This window comes from Thalassophryne amazonica, chromosome 14, assembly GCF_902500255.1.
Source record: "Thalassophryne amazonica chromosome 14, fThaAma1.1, whole genome shotgun sequence".
Taxonomy (NCBI): Eukaryota; Metazoa; Chordata; class Actinopteri; order Batrachoidiformes; family Batrachoididae; genus Thalassophryne; species Thalassophryne amazonica.
In genome coordinates, this window is record NC_047116.1 from 50,428,757 (window position 1) to 50,446,635 (window position 17,879).

The following is a 17,879-nucleotide window of genomic DNA, read 5'->3' on the forward strand; positions in this document are numbered from 1 at the left end:
CCCATCACCATAGTGGACACCTTCTGTTTCCTGGGAATCACTCTAACCCAGGACCTCAGGTGGGAGTCCACCATTACTTCTGTTGTCAAGAAGGCCCAGCAGAGGATGTACTTCCTGCGGCAGTTGAAGAAATTCAACCTGCCAGCAAGGATCATGGTGCAGTTTTACACTGCCATCATGGAGTCCATCCTCACCACCTCCATCACCATATGGTACGCTGGAGCCACCACCAGGGACATACAGAGACTACAGCGCATTGTACACTCTGCTGAGAAGGTGATTGGCTGCAACCTTCCATCTCTTCAGGACCTGTACATCTCCAGGACACTGGGGCATTCAGATCCGATCCTTCTCACCCTGGATATAGCCTTTTTGACCTCCTCCCCTCAGGCAGGAGGCTACAGTCCCTTTGGACCAGAACCTCCCGCCATAAGAACAGTTTTTTTCCCCTCTGCTGTGAGCCACCTCAACAACATTGTTACTGTCGCCACCATTTATCACCATTTTTCGTCACCATTTATTTATCTTAGCTCATACGACATTTTGTAACATTGTTATAGTGTAAAGTTTTATTATATATTACTTGTTTTACTGCTCTATTTTTTTTATTATTATTATTTTTTTATGTTAGCACCAAGTACCGCAGCAATTTCCTAATGTGAACTTTTTCACTCATATGGCAATAAAACTTTTCTGATTCTGATTTTGTTTGTCCTGTTTTGTGTTCAGGACTGGTACGATAAGGGGACGCCGGCAGTTTTCTGGCTGTCAGGATTCTACTTCACCCAGGCATTTCTAACGGGCTCACAGCAAAACTATGCCAGGAAACACACCATCCAGATTGACGCACTAAGTTTCGACTTTGAGGTGCTGGAAGATAAGCAGTACAACGCGCCTCCAGAGGATGGTACGAGAATGAAGCGAGGACTGTAGAGAACATCAAGGAGGATGGTGTTTGTTGTAATGCAGTGAGATTTGGATGGAGACTGAAGAGATGCATGTTCAAATAGTAACAAATAACTCAGTCTGTGCAAATTAGAGACAGTAAATGATGTTGTTCCTGACATCTTAAAGATGTGTATCTGTAGAATTTAATATAACGTTCATGTTTGCAGACAGAAACTGACTTTTATTTATTCATTTGACTTGAGATCCCTGTTCACTTTGTGTTGAATTGTTTGTGTGTGACACTCAGGTGTGTACATTCGAGGACTTTTCCTTGATGGTGCCCGCTGGGACAGAGAGACCAAACGGCTTGCGGAATCTTTTCCCAAAGTGCTGCACGACACCATGCCTGTGGTGAGGAGCTCAACACGCCGACACACTGAAGCAAATCATTCTCTTGTTCCAGATTTGATTTCAGATGGATTTCAAGATCATCATACGATAAACGAATGTATATTTTACAAGAACAATCAAGCCAACAGTAAATTTATGAATAAAGCTCTATTCAAATGAGATTAATTTTGTATTCTAATCCAGTTACATTTGTTCCGCAAATCTGATTGGTTAATCGTGTGAAATTAAAGACCATAAAATATCGCATTGACGGTGGCAAAATAGTCGACCGTTTCACATTTCATGTATTACTCTGCGCCCTGACTGTGTTGCTACGCAGATGTCAATAATGGTGCTGTCAGCTATGAGTGAGAGAAGCTAGTGCAGCGATGACAATGCCAAAATGGGTGAATTTAATCTATCATATGAAAGTATTGATGTGCATTCTGATACAGAATTACTCAGTGCAGTTGACGAGATGGAGAAAGGTCTGCTCACAGAATTTGCAGTTTGGCATGAAGATGCTATTGCTATGGTAACCTTCATCGACCGAATTACAGACAAATAAACTGTGCAAACGATGGAATTGGATTAGAATGGGAATTACCAATTAGGGAATAACCCCCTTGTGTCCGATGCTTTGCGGACGTTAATGCTGGATTACGGTCAAAAATATCAGTTTTACCGGCTGCGCTAACATGTCACCTGTAAAACTCAATTTGCGACTTTAGCATTTACATATTGCTAAAGATTCTTGCACCTCTTATGTTCTGTAAAAATAATCTATAGATATTTCCTCAGTTTATATTAATCCTGTGTGAATGCACACACCATTTACATTATTCTCTGGAAACAGGATTTTCTGCCATTTATTTCAAGTATGAAGCAGCTTAAAGAGGCATTTTGAAGATGGTCGTCACACCAGCAGCAGAGTACATTGATGCCTGAGTTTTATTTACATACAGTTTCTGTATCAGTCTGTTCACGCATCAGGGCTATGAAATCATGTGATCATGTTCATGACAGCACCTCACCTCTGTGTGTTTCCTCACTGTGTGTCTTTGGAACACCTGCTCTGTTTTTGGCACACAGATAGAGCGCACTGTGAACAGGTTGCGCACCTCTGCATGCAAAGAAATCTGAACGCGCACTGCTGCATGCAGCCCAAACAACAGGAGACAAAAACAAACATGAAGCTGATCGTAACTGGGCGGAAGCTAGATGACAGAAACAAACTGCAGAGACAAAGCTGTTGTATTCAGCCCAGGGTTATTTATTTTTGAGGAGAGACGGTGGTGTGTCAGGCCTGTTTAATGAGTAGCAGTTCCCATCATGGCAATCATTCATACCAGTATTGAGTTTTGTTGTCCCAAATATTATTATTTTATCCTGTGGTAAAACAGCATGACTCCACCTCCCCATGTAAACTGAATTCTGTGTGAATCAGGCTTTAGTCCACTTTTTAAAACTCAGGAACATTCTTGTTGTCAAATACCAACGATTAGATACTTGAACTGTAGTTCCTGAACCATTTGTAGTCTCAGGGTGTAAGACTGAGCTTCACACAGCTAGTTAGATATATCAACTTCACCCAGTCAACAGCAACTAGTGGCACTTTAATCAGCCCGTGGTCTGTTTCTCGAGATGGGTTTGGTTTGCTTGGGGCATTTGTGGCCCCTGGAAATGTGCCACTCCCTAATACACATATGTGTATTAGGGATATGTGCAATATGTATGAGCCATCTGTGCAAAATGGGTATGTGCAATATTGGTGTGTGTATCAAGTTATGTGCAATATGCATGAGTTATGTAATTATGTCATGGCAGTTTTATTTGTGCAGCTCTTGGAGTCCAAGACAAATTTCCCAGAAGGGACAATAAAGTGTATCATATCACATGACTCCGTCACCGTAAGTGAATCATATGCAAACCAAACCAACAGCCCAAATAGTGGAGCTGAATGTGGGTCCTCTGTGAATGCTACATTAATATTTAGAACCAATTTTTATTTATTTATTTTTTACACAAGTAGGGTAGTAGCTTTTACAAAAACTTTAGTTCTATTTTTTGATTGCCATATTTTCCAATTTAATTTGACCTTTTAATTTATAATAATAATTTAAAAAATATATATAGCACTGAGAGCAAACTATACTTTTTCTAGAACATTATGTCACAACATGTTTTCGAATTTTCAAATTTGGCCCCTGCAGAAGTGTGACCTGTGCCATTTAACGCCTAAAGCTCAGCAGCAATAAGGCTATCAGAGATGGCAGGCTTATTCCCATTCACACAAAAAGTGGTATATAACAATTAACAAAACCATTTTTATCAAATACTTTGTGAACATTAAAAAATATTAAAATTATTTTTTTCTATAAAAAAAACATTATACAAACATTTTTCAAATATATATGCGAATATATTTTATTATCAAACTAAAAGCACTCAGAGAGTGCAAACCTCCGCCAAGGCCATAGGGTCACTGACCCTAAAGAGATTCCCTCCTTGGCACAGTGATCTACGAGGTCTGTGATAAAAGTAACGGACCTTATTATTTTTTTTCAAAAACCATATGGATTTGAATCACATGTGATTACATCAGACATGCTTGAACCCTCGTGGGCATGCAAGAGTTTTTTCATGCCTGTCGGTTACGTCATTCGCCTGTGGGCAGTCTTTGAGTGAGGAGTGGCCCACCCTCTCGTCGTTTTTTCATTGTTTAGGAATGGCTCAGAGACTGCTGCTTTGTTTGATAAAAATTTTTTCAAAAACTGTAAGGCACAACTGAGTGCACATCATTCGATAAATTCAGTTGGTTTTCGGTAAAAATTTTAACGGCTGATGAGAGATTTTGATCTGGTAGTGTCGCTTTAAGGACGGCCCACGGCGCCTGACGGCAATCTGCGCTTCGAGGCGGCAGCGTCTCGCCGTTTCAAGTTGAAAACTTCCACATTTCAGGCTCTGTTGACCCAGTAAGTCATCAGTGAACAGAGAACTTTCAGAAGAAGTCGGCATGAGGAGTTTATTCGGACATTCCATTGTTAACGGACATTTTGTAATGAAAGAACGTGCGGGCAGAGTCGCATGTCGGGCCGGACCCGACTGCGGGGGGTCGCGACAGGAAAAACACCTCCATTGGAAACCTTAACGGACAAGTTGGAACATGCCCAAGCTGTTAAACAATTTCTCAGTTACTCACTTGTTGAAAGCCATCAAAAGCCGCCCGAATTTTACAAATGGTTTTCAACACGGAGGTGTTTTTCCTGTCGCAGCGTACACAGATTCGCCGAGTCGTCACGAAAACAACTCGGCGAATTTGCGCGCACATCTTTCATTACAAAATGTCCTTAAACAGTGGAATGTCCGCATAAAGTCCTCATGCCGGCCTGTTCTGAATCTTCTCTGTTCTCTCATGATGTCCTGGGTGAATTAAGCCTTAAATTAGAATGTTTTCAGGTCAAAACAGGCTGACGACGGTGCCTGGAAGCACTGCGCGACGTCCCGCTCCGTGGGAAGTCCTTACACCGACAGAAACACCCCATAATCTCTTATCAGCCGTTAAACTTTTCACCGAAAACCAGCTTAATTTCTCGAATAGTGTCCACTCGGATATCCGTCACAGGTCCAGAAAAAATGTTGATAAAGCAACGCGTGCCGTCCATAATGGCTATTCAGACAAAGCGATTCCGACGGGCGGGGTGGAGCACTCCTCACTCAAGGCCTGCCCACAGGCGAATGACGTCACCGACGCGTGAAAAAACTCACGCATGCGCACGAGGGTTCAAGCTTGTCTGACGTAAAAACATATGAATCAAATCCATTTATTTTTTGAAAAAAATAAAAAGGACCGCTTTTTTCATCACAGACCTCGTATTCAACAATTCAGTGTTACAACCAAAACTGTGATACATACACTTTTCTTTCCTGTATATTTGACATCCTTGACCATGAAAACATACCACTAGAACTTGGAATCACTTTTATGTCTTTATTAGTTCAATAATCAGGTCCCATCTTATCTTATGGACCTCATAGTACCATATCACCCCAATAGAGCGCTTCGCTCTCAGACTGCAGACTTACTTGTAGTTCCTAGGGTTTATAAGAGTAGAATGGGAGGCAGAGCCTTCAGCTTTCAGGCTCCTCTCCTCTGGAACCAGCTCCCAGTTCGGATCAGGGAGACACCCTCTCTACTTTTAAGATTAGGCTTAAAACTTTCCTTTTTGCTAAAGCTTATAGTTAGGGCTGGATCAGGTGACCCTGAACCATCCCTTAGTTATGCTGCTATAGACTTAGACTGCTGGGGGGTTCCCATGATGCACTGAGTGTTTCTTTCTCTTTTTGCTCTGTATGCACCACTCTGCATTTAATCATTAGTGATTGATCTCTGCTCCCCTCCACAGCATGTCTTTTTCCTGGTTCTCTCCCTCAGCCCCAGCCAGTCCCAGCAAGGGCTGCCCCTCCCTGAGCCTGGTTCTGCTGGAGGTTTCTTCCTGTTAAAAGGGAGTTTTTCCTTCCCACTGTCGCCAAGTGCTTGCTCACAGGGGGTCGTTTTGACCGTTGGGGTTTTTCCGTAATTATTGTATGGCCTTGCCTTACAATATAAAGCGCCTTGGGGCAACTGTTTGTTGTGATTTGGCGCTATATAAATAAAATTGATTTGATTTTGATTTGATTAGTTCAAAGGTCATTGTATAAAAACGATTTTTCGGTAATGGTGGTTTTCTTCTGGATCTAGCTCCATAACATTTGAAGCTACATCAAATCTGATGACACCTTACTGAATCAGTACAGAGTCAGCTACAATTTGGTGTTAGTTGTGCATCTCTAGCTTCATTTGTCACCTCACACTGACACATTTTCTATTTTCCCTATATTTTTGCATATTCTGGATCACCAGATCCGGAATCCGGATCCGATCATCACCAAACTTTGTTGTTTGATAGAACATTTGACTATGTTACACCCTAATTTTTTTCAAGCCTTTCTGCCTTGTTTTTGTGGAGTTAGAAACTAGAATGTCAAAATTCCCCCTATCCCGCAATGGTGAAGAATCCTTTAAAAAAATTCCTGGATCTGGATCGTGATCCGGATCACCACTAAAATGTAATCATTTGTTCCTCTTGTCATTTCCAACCACTCCACAAAATTTCATCAAAATTCGTTTAAAACCTTTTGAGTTATCCTGCTGACAGACAGACAAACAAACAAACAAACAAACGCGACTGAAAACATAACCTCCTTGGCAGAGATAAATATCAATTGGTCTAGCGACTCGGTCATGAAGATCTGTTGATCAGTTCATCAGTTACACTCCGCTGCAGGTATTATCAAGTGCGGACACACATACAGAGCCACTAAAAACAATACTTCTCTCCCCCTCCAGGGGGCAAAGTAAAAATGGCACCATCAACTTTCTGATTCACTATGTAACACAATTTTTGTTCCTGGCTTCTAAGTGTTATATTTCAACTGCTTATGTCTAAAGTCTATGGAAAAATGACTACATTCAGCACAAACTTTGATTTTATTTTTTTTAACATTCTAGAAAGTTCTAAAAGTTTCTTGAAATTTCTAGATAATTCTGGGAACTTAGCAGTTAAAGAATATTCTAGAAGTCTACTCAGTAGTAGTGAAGGTGAATCGAGAATATTCTTGAAAACAGACAAATTTCAAAATATCATTGTCCTGATCACAGAAGCAAAGTTTCTGTGGAATAACAGCTATTTTCTATTTATTTAAGGCATAACAGGTTAGGAAAACACACTGTGTACCCAGGAACAAAACAAAAATAAAAATTTGTTACATAGTGTTAGCACAGAGTAGACACATTGACAGGTGTTGGCCAAAATGACAATGCATTGCACATGAAAATATATTGGGTGTAACTAACCCATAAATGCATACAGTAGTTTTATTTGCCACTACGGAATGAGTTGTGGATTGACGTAGTATGTCAGTCAGATTTGGTTAGACAAACACAACTCTCCTCAGGACTAGACTAGTTTAACAGGATCCTGACGTTGTAAACCTTGGAGCATAAACACAGCACTTATAAGTATGAAGACTGTGTTGGCCAACTTGCCTTTTGTTTATGAGGTTTGGTCCAAGGGAAGGGTTTAATATTGGAACATTGTTGTCCCTGATGAGGGACCAAATAAAAGTGCCCTTAACAAGACCACAGCGTGTATCTTAGGAATTAGAATCTTAATGCAGATTCATCTTTGACAGAAATGAAAGTATTTCAGTGATTTGCATTAAGCCAACGTGCCATGTTGATGTAATAATGCCCACCATAAGTCCACGGAATTCCAGTCATTTGTGGAAATACTTCATGACTGCACTGATCAGGATAGTTCAGCGTAAAGGATATTCTAGATTTGTTTATCACATGCAACCTAAGCATGGTTTTCACTCATCACCAGGAGGATTTACATGTTGGAGTACAACAAATTGAGAACTGTTGAATTTTTAGCACCAAACTTTATAAGTATGTGCCTTTGCATTACATGTCACACTTGTTTGTCTGTGGAGGTCGTAGTTCAGGGTTGAGGAGGTCAGGCTCAGTGTGGTGGATATTATTTCTTGATTTGTGTCATTTTACTGTTTCTGTGTAGTTGATGGGTCACAGCTCAGTCAAGACAAGCATTTTTCTCAGATTAGCTGGACCTACACGGTGAAAACATCATTATGGTCAAAGTGTATCCCGACATGTTATGTGGTGGAGCTTCATTCTGCTGCTATGAGTTTCTGTGGGTATCAGGTCATCAAGTCAACTAAACCAATCCTGTGAGTCTCTCAGGACAGTGTGCACACCGAGGACATTCACCACTCCTTTTTCTTTGGAGCCAAACCTGCATAACATTTAAAAATTAATTAATTAATGAACTACCCTTTACTGGCATTGTTTATGATGAACTACAATCAACACTGATGGAAACAGCCAGCAGCCCGTTGAATGACTGATCAACTTCTCTGTTTGCTGTTTTTTATGAATAATGCACAAAAATCGTTTTAGAACTGAGGCTTTTCAGAGCACGTTATTAGCAGAATCGATTTTTCACAAGTGTGCCACTTAAAACTGTTTATTTGTGAGGAGGGAAAACAGCAGAAGCGGCTGTTTTTGACTTTGAAATGTAAATGTTCACAGAGCGGAGCAGTTTTTCCTCATTGTACTGTTGTTCTCTTTTAAAGATGTGTTTTTTGAGTGGCCCAGTTTATCGCTTTTGCATAACCGAGGCTTCCTAATGGCCCAAGGAGACTTGTCTTTGTTTATGCTATTATATTATAAGTTTGTCCCCAAAGTTCCAATTAGTGAGTTAACCAGGCAAATTTTGCTACGGTGCTCAAACTTCTGTGCTGCAAGATGCTCCCTCAGCAGATTATTGGAATAAAATGACAGTACAATTAAGACGCATGGCCAACACTTCCTGAGATATAGTGTAATGTCCAAGGCAACACACATGGAAGCAGTGATGGACTCAGTGCAGATTTTTTTTCTATTTTTCTCTCCTCTTAGCACCATATAATGAGCTTTATTTAAATCCACAAACACTTAATCCAACTCCTTATGGGCTTCACTGTACTTCTCCATCAGCACTCTCAGAGCAAACATTGCATCTGTAGTGCTTTTTGGAACACAAAACCATATTGCTGCTCACAGATCACTTCTTTTCTAAGATGAACTTCTACTACTCTTTCCCATAACTTCATGCTGCGGGTGATCAGTTTTATGCCTCTGTAGTTACTGCAGCTTTCCATGTCACTTTCAGTCTTCTTTTTTTTTTTTTTGACAACCTCTTCTACCTTATACTTTCCTGTACTTTCTCAGTCTACCAACAAGTCTCCTTGTTCACCAGTGGCTGTCTCACCACTTCCCTGAATTTCACATGACATTCTTCCTCCTTCAACTTCCACCAGCTGATCCTTGGTTTGGCCCTGACTCTTTCCCTCTACTTCACCTCCAAAATTGTCCTACAAACTACCATCTGATGTTTTTTCTAGTGATGCTCTCTCCTGCCATCACCTTACAACCTCCAATTTATTTCAGGTTGCATCTCACAGGATATACAGTATACGTATGCACTGATGACATTCATCATCACTTAGTCAATTTCCAACTTCATACTCTTCACCCTGTCACACACTCTTTTCACCTCCAGCACTCTTCCTTCATGATTACTCAGACACCGTTTCTCCTCCTATCCAAACCATGGTAGAATTGTTCTATGCTCCTGGTCTTTCAACTTGGTGTCTTGTACACATAGTATGTCTGTTTTTCCTGACTGTCAATGGTGGATCTCGACTTAGGCAATATGGTCACACATCCAGGGTGATTCCTGACATGTGACCTAATACTACTACCTGTGCACAAGATGAGAACAGATATCACATGCAGTATTTTCTGCAGTTTTTGGAGTGTTAGCAAATCAACTATGTATCAAAGTTTCACCGTTATTACAACGCGCGTACCTGTTTTAATTATTCTGATAAGTACAAACTGAAGCACAGCTCTTGTACACTCGCCCTTGCATCGCAACAAATATTTTACCTCTTAATTTGGTTAAGTGGTTATTGTACAAAGTTAACTGAATCAAATTTCAATGTGCCTTGAGATTTCCTCCATTATGCATGTAATTATGTGGTTTGCTATGCATAGAAACATTCAGACATTAGATATCAGGCATAAGATATAAATTTAATTTGTGCAGAATATCAAAATATCATCATACATGCAGTATATATTATCAAGAATGATTAATTGGAACCACCACACCAAATTTCCCTGTTCATTTTTTCCAGTGATGTTGTAAATGAAGTGAAATCATGACTTATTTGCTCCTCCTCCTTCCACCCCTTATTCTGTCCATCAGATGTGGTTGAAGCCGATCAGACAAGAGGACATTCCTCAGAAGCTGTGTTACGTGTCACCTGTCTACAAGACCAGTGAGCGGCGCGGCACGCTGTCCACCACCGGACACTCCACCAATTACGTCATTTCCATGACACTTCACACCGACGTGCCTGCTGAGCACTGGATCAGACGGGGCGTGGCCCTGCTCTGCCAACTTAGTTCTTAATAGTAGTTTAATTTGGCTAGCTGACCTGCCTTCAATATAAAAGTTCGAAGATGTTCTGTAGAATGTAATAAAGGTTAACTGTTCAACATTTTCTCAATAGTTTCTTTTAAAATGACTCATTCTTGACAGATCAAACAGTTCATCTTTTTAAATCTAATATAAACAACTTTATTGTTAATTAGAGACAGTTTTAAACTGGTTCAACAACCATCAAATCAGCATGTTCAGTTTAAAACCACATTATGGGATTTAGACACGTTCAGTTCAGTTAAAGACATTTTATTCTTGCTGTTTGCATCCAGTAAAAAAATATATATCTGGCTTGAACCAATGTGAAACATACTTGAAGTTTTTAAAAACAGGTTTAAACCGGTTTATAGTCAGGGTTGAGCAGGAGGAAAAAAAAAAAAAAACTTAAGCTGCTAATGGGTCATTTTATTTATTTAATATTAGAGAGAATACTGAGAGACCTTATGTTTAAAACTGATTTATGGCCCTGTCAGCCAATCAGAATTGACCACGTCACTAAGCCCCGCCCCTAATCCCGCCCCTTATGACATCACAGCCAATCAGAATCAATTATGTCACTATGTCCCGCCCCCTAAGCCCTCCCCTAGTCCCACCTCCAAGCCCCGCCCCTGGCCCCTCCCCTAGTCCCGCCCCTGGCTCCTCCCCTAGCCCCGCCCCCAAGCTCCTCCCCTAACCCTGCCCCAAGCACCGCCTCCAAGCCCTACCTCCCCTCCCACCCGGGTCTAATATTTTAATGTCATTTTATTTCATGAATTAAAGAACGATTAAAAAATACCTAGATCTTTTTAATGTATTAAAGAATTAACTAATTCTGAAATAATTAAACATAAATCAGTGTCTAATATTTAATACCCCTTTAATATTTTTAATTCTTAAATTAAAGCGCGTCCTTTTATGGTTTTTTTAATGCCTCAATTAAAGAAGGAATAAAAAATACCATATCTTATGCATAATTATGGGAGGTTTTCTTCAATTTAGTGATTAAACACGAATATTTTAATACGCCTTTAATATTTTTTAATTCTTAAATTAATGCGTCTCCTTTTCTGTTTTTTAATTCTTAAATTAAAGAAGGGTTAAAAATAACCGTCTCTTGGCTGTAACGGCTGTCTTTGCAGCAAGACGGTCAAATACCCACGCATAGAGCTCCTCACGGAAACATGACCCCACGGCTGTAATACCTGTTGCAGACGCTAGCTGTGTGTTTCGGAGGTGTGTGTGTGTGTGTGTGTGACCTGCGCAGCGGGGGTGTCACGCCGGATGGTCTTTTATAACATAGTAGAGAAGCTTGAATGTTTTATTACATCCGATTTCCTGATGACGGGGTCGTTCGCTGGGCTTGTTTGAAGACGGAAAAACAAAGCTTATTCTTATTCACGGTAGATGCAGTTTCTTTTAAGATATTACCCGGTTGATCAGGGCCTGCGGGACACCTGCTGATCGGAGATGCCGCCCGAGGTGATGAAGCCGGAAAAAAACAAAGTTTCTTCTCAGTCACGTCCCCCTGTGGGAAGGAGTCACCGCTCATTTCCACTACGACCGGTGAAGAGTGAAGGCGCCTGGACCCCGCAATGGGTATAAAATAGAATTAATTTGCGGTAAAAAAAAAAAAAAAAAATCCTGAAAAACCATGTTGTTTAATTAAGTTTTTCTCGTCTTTGAGCAGATGCGAAAACCGCATCAGCTTCTCAGGGTAAGTGCTTTAAGTAATCTTTTTTGATAGAAATGACTGTTTTTAAATGATGCACGCGGTCTGAAACTGTGTCTTTTTTTAGACAAAACCACGCAGACGCTCCAGAGTGCGTTCGAACCCGGCCTCGGTAATATATTTGAAATATTACAGAATATCTGCTTGCGAGGGTGCTGCTTTTTATTTATTTATTTTAATTCTAGAAATCAAGTCAGAGCCCCCTGAAGAAGTTCTAAGGCTGGAAGCCCCGACTTCACCACGCAGATGTAAGTACACCGACCGAAATTAAATCACGGTTAAAACTCTGGAATAACCCGATTTTTTCTGTTGCAGCCCGTGGAGAAGCGGGTCAGCGGCAGAGAACCGTAAAACGATCCACGGATTTACACGGTAAGGAGTCGGAGTTTATGTATTTATTTATTTTAAATAATTAATAACTAACGTTTTTCTCTTTTTTTTCAGCACGCGGTGGAGGGAGACCGTCTATTTTCCACCGAGAAGCAAGGCTCGAAGATATTCTGAGCTGGATTAATCTCATCTCGCAACTTTTTTGAAAATGTGTATTCTGTTTTTTTTTCTTATTCCGATGGAACGGGAGAATTCATTTTGAAGAGGTATATTAATTGATTTTGAAGAGGTATATTAATTGATCTTCTTGAGGTAGATTCATCCTGGTACAGATTTTAAAAGATGGAAGGCGAGAATTCAGGTCGGGAAAATAACTTCGGACGTGTATTGGATTTAAACGCTTCAATAATCGACTCAGCGGGGAGTGCTCCTGGAACAGATGGTCCATTACCCGAGGCGTTAAATTCACCGCCTCGAAATAACATCGAGTCCGGAGAGAGACTTTTAACCCGTGTTCATTTAACACCTCTAACTGATGCGCTTAACAATTTGGCGGCTGAACGAGAATTGGAAGAAATTAACCCCTACATCATTTCTGCGATTAACGCGATAAATTCGACAGTCCAGTCTGATACTGAAGAGCCCCCTGACCCCCGCACACCCCGCCTCCAGACGAGTCCGGTCCCGTGGCATTGAACCAAGTACGTCTGACTCCTCTAAATAACACCGTAAACCTCCTCGCGTGTGAAGTTAATCCTCACGTCCAATCCGCGGTGGATGAATTAAATCAAATGCCTAACGACGCACGCGTTTTTTCACCTTTAAGAAGTCCCTCCCCGCGCAATGCGCACGGAGAAGATATTTTAAACGGAGCTCGTTTAACCCCGATAAACGCGGTAATCTCTGTTTTGATGGAAGGCGGGGATGATGCACGACCGGGGTCCAGCCGACAGTCTCCCATGACGGGCGGTAGGGCTGCTAACGTCATCAGGAGACCGGCTTTTAACAATATCGAAATCAGGCAGCCTCTAAATTTCCACCGCGTCGACGAAATTCCCGACTACGCGGAATTTTATCGTAACGTCGTTGGGACTCTTCAGAACTCGGTCGAAAAGGCTTTAACACACTTTATCCAAATGGAGATTCGTGGGGACTCAGTCTACAACGAGGCCGCTTTGATCAGCTCATATAACGACGCGGGCGATGTGACGGGCTTCCAAAATCTGCTAGAACGATTGATACAATCAAATTCCAACGTTTTATCCGACAAGTCTCTGGAATTAGTGGTCCAAGTCATCCGCAACCAGAACGGCGCGGGAAAACGCAGAATAGATGACCTCCTCCATCACGAGGTTCTGAGGAAAAAATCCAAATGCCTTAATATTGTGTATAATCCTGACAACAGTTTATGTTTCGCGATAAACCTCGTTCAATTATTGAATCCTCATCTGACTACGCACGAGGCGGAGCAGCGCGGGCTGGCGTTACAAATTAGCGTCGGATTAACGGCTGCTACGCCGGTATCTTTAGAGCAGGTGGGAAAATTTGAAAACGTTCTGGGTTGTAAAATTGTGGTGTTTTTCAGAGCTGAAGGGGAGAGAAAGCTGACAAAATTCCAGACAGGAATACCGGCGCTGCAGAAAACTCTTTTCGTTTTTCTGTTTAATAATCATTTTTACGGAATCACCGATTTAAAGAGATTTTTGGGAGTGAAATATGTATGTGAGTTTTGCTTTGAGGGGTACAATAACCCCGCCTCCCATAATTGTCCGTCATATTGTAAAATTTGTGAATCCACGCAGTGTTACGAGAAAAATAACCCCGTATTCTGCAGCGAATGTAACAAGAAGTGTCGCTCACCCGCCTGTTACAGCCTGCATAAACAGCCGAAGTATCGTCCTTCCGCCGGTAAGTTCGTTAATGTGTGTGATAACAGAAAAAAATGCCCTCGATGTAAACGCGAGTATTACATAGCATTTTCTAAAAACAGCGCTCCGCACGTGTGTAAGCAGAAGAGGTGTCATATATGCGGCGAGGCTCTCCAGGAGCCGGGCGAGGGTCACATCTGCTATATGACGCCGATCAAAGCTGAAGAGACGCTTTCAGAGAAATATGTTTTTTATGACTTTGAAACGTATGTCGATAATAACGGGGAACACGTACCGTTTTACGTCAGCGCTGTAACAAAGACGGGTGATTTTTGGAGCGCATGGGGGACAGACTGCGTAGCCCGTTTCTTTAAACATTTTAGAATGAGAAAATTCAAAGAATACGTGTTCATCGCTCACAACTCAAAAGGTTTTGATGGCGATCTGCTTCTAAAGTATTTAGTCCAGCAGGGTGTAACCCCCGCTGTGATTATGACCAGGAGTAAACTATTACTCATGACAGACGCCGCCTTTAAACAGAAATATATAGATTCGTTATCTTTCCTTACAATGCGCTTATCTCAGATGCCTAAAGCCCTGGGAATCCGGCTGAAAGACAAAATCGTCCGCAAAGGTTACTTTCCGCACCTGTTCAGTTCAGAAAAAAATCTGAACTATGTCGGGCCGTACCCTGACTCTGCGGCTTACGGGGTCGCAAATATGTCAGAGGGAGAAAGAGAGGAATTTAACGCGTGGTACGTGCGCAAAAAAACGCAATTTTCAATTTTAAAGCCGAGGCCGTTATGTATTGTGATAACGATACAAAAGTCCTGGCTACAGCCTGCTCCAAATTTATGTCTGAATTCATCGCTGAAACACACGTGGATCCTTTTAGCTGCGTTACAATTGCCTCGGCGTGTATGAAAGTCTTCCAAACTAACTTTCTCGCTCCAAAAACGCTGGCGATCCCCTCCGCCGACAATTATAGAACGAAGCATAAAAAATATTCGGACGTGGCCGTGCAGTGGTTAGAATGGGTTGCTGAGACGCAAAACATTACCATCGTTCACGCTCTAAACAGGGGCGAGAAAAAAATAGGAGGTTATTATGTTGATGGGTATGCTCAGATTGACGGGGGGTGTTTTTACCGCGGGTGTGCAACGTGTTTTACACAGCACAAAATAAACCATCTCACAAACACCTCATTTGGAGAGCTCTACGCAGCGTGTCAGAAAAAAATAGCCTTTCTGCGGGCTATGCCGGGCGTCACCCTCAGCGTAATTTGGGAACATCAGTGACTTGAAATGAGGCTGAAGGATGAGAGCGTTCGCCGTTTCCTCAGCCGCAGGGGGTTACCGCCGCCCCTCGAACCTCGCGACGCTTTATACGGCGGTCGGACTTGCGCGTCCCGTCTGAGGTACACGGCTAAGCAAGATGAGAGGGTCTATTACGTCGACGTGACCTCGCTGTATCCTTACGTTAACGTAAATTTCACATATCCCACGGGGCATCCGGAAATTATCGAGAGAAATTTCAGAGACCCCAGGACTTATTTCGGGCTCATCAAAGCCCTCGTGTATCCGCCCCGGGGGCTAAAATTCTCCGTCCTCCCACACAGAACTCCTCACGGTAAACTGGTGTTTACTCTGTGTAGCACCTGCGCTGATGAAAATAATCAAGCGGGAGCGTGCACACACAGTCAGCAGCAGAGAGCTCTGTCTGGGACTTGGACGACCCCGGAATTCCACAAAGCTCTGGATACAGGCTACGTTGTAGCTAAGATTTTTGAAGTCTGGCATTTTGAGGAAAAAAGTGATAAAATCTTTGAGGGGTACATAAACACCTTCTTAAAACAGAAGCAGGAAGCCTCCGGTTTCCCTCCCGAATTTGATAAAGACCCCGAGAGCAGAGAAAAATATATCACGGACTACTGGCTGAATCAGAAGATTCGTTTAGACCCAGAAAAAATCAGTCACAATCCGGCAAAACGACAGACGGCTAAGATCTGCCTCAACTCCTTCTGGGGGAAATTCGCCCAGAGGTCAAATCTAACGCAGACTGCGCTCGTTAAAAATGCTGACGATCTGTTCAGGTATCTGTTTTCTGAAGAGTACGAGGTCACATATCTAACATTCCTCAGCAGTCAGGCGGCTATGGTTCAATGGAGGTACGGCCCGCGGTACGTCAGCCGACCGGGTAAAGCCGTCAATATTTTCATCACAGCGTTTACAACGGCGTACGCGCATTTGACCTTCTACGGTTTTATGGAGGCTGTGGCAAATCCTGACAGGATTCTGTATTATGATACCGATAGCCTGATTTACGTTTGTAGGCGGGGTGAAACCCCGCTGCCTACCGGTAATTATCTGGGGCAGCTCACCGACGAGTTGAACGGCGACGTCATCACAGAGTTTGCAGCAGCGGGGCCTAAAAGTTACGCATATAAAACCATACGAGGTAAAACGGTCATGCGTGTGAAGGGGATCACTCAAACCCACGAGAGCTGTCAGAAAATAAACTTTGACAGCGTCAAAGATCTGGTCGAGGGTTATAAAAAAGACCCCGCCCTCGCTGCATCTATCAAAACACCGCAGCAGGGAATTAAACGTCATAAAAGCAGTTTCAGTTTGACAAATGTGTCATTTCAAAAATCCTTCAGGGTGATGTATGACAAGCGGCGTCTTTTAAAGGACGGGGAAACCGAACCGTTCGGATTTTGAAACATGACTCACTCGGGAAATACGGTGGAGTTTGACCCCAGACTTCAGCTCCCATTCTCCTGTCTCATCGTTGGACCGAGTGGTTCGGGAAAGACTGTGTTTGTGAAAACATTGCTGGAAAATTGTAGCCACGCTATGAGATATGTGCCTGACAACATTGTATGGCTGTATACGTCTGAACAACCTCTGTATTCTGAACTGAAGAATAAAAATATTAAATTTGTAAGAGGACTCCCTGACTCATTTCTGGACGACAGCCTTTTCCCTGAAGGTCAGAGCCATCTGGTTATTTTGGACGATCTCATCTTTCAAGCAACGGATCATCCTGAAGTTGTAAGAATTTTCACCCAGTACAGACATCACCGGAATATGAGCGTCATCATGATCACACAGAACGTGTTTCATAAAGGGAAATACAGTCGAACCATCAGCTTGAATTGTAATTATATGGTGCTGTTTAAAAACCCCAGAGACAAGTTACAGATGAACATTCTGGCTCAGCAAATGTTTCCCGGCAGAAAACAATTTTTTTTTGGAGGCTCTTGATGATGCTACGAGCGTACCTTACGGGTATTTATTACTGGATTGCACGCAGGAGTGTCCAGATCAGTTCAGACTGAGATCGGGATTACTCCCGCACGAGTGGCCCGCGGTTTATTTACAGAAAGATAAACGGATATGAGCTCTCTTTTAAAAAGGAACGCCCCCGCTCTTAAAGCGCTAATCAGAGCCGGGTCGAGGGAGCGTCACCACAGCCTGAAGACCTGCAGGCCGGAGCTTCTGAAAACTTTATCCGAGATCGCTTTGAATATATTAAAGGGGAATATCGCCTTGAGCGACTCTCAATTCCGTGCCTTGAAAA

General features: G+C 42.3%; 1 protein-coding gene across 1 annotated transcript in view; it reads left to right on the forward strand.

Annotated features, from left to right (window-relative positions):
- LOC117524084 (dynein heavy chain 7, axonemal-like) overlaps positions 1–10,370 on the forward strand; it is a 289,259-nt gene extending 278,889 nt beyond the window's left edge. Inside the window, 3 exon segments of the mRNA XM_034185816.1 lie at positions 730–907; positions 1,196–1,299; positions 10,155–10,370. Coding sequence (XP_034041707.1) covers positions 730–907; positions 1,196–1,299; positions 10,155–10,361 — 489 coding nt within the window. The 3' untranslated portion in view covers positions 10,362–10,370.
- The last annotated feature ends 7,509 nt before the right edge of the window (positions 10,371–17,879 follow it).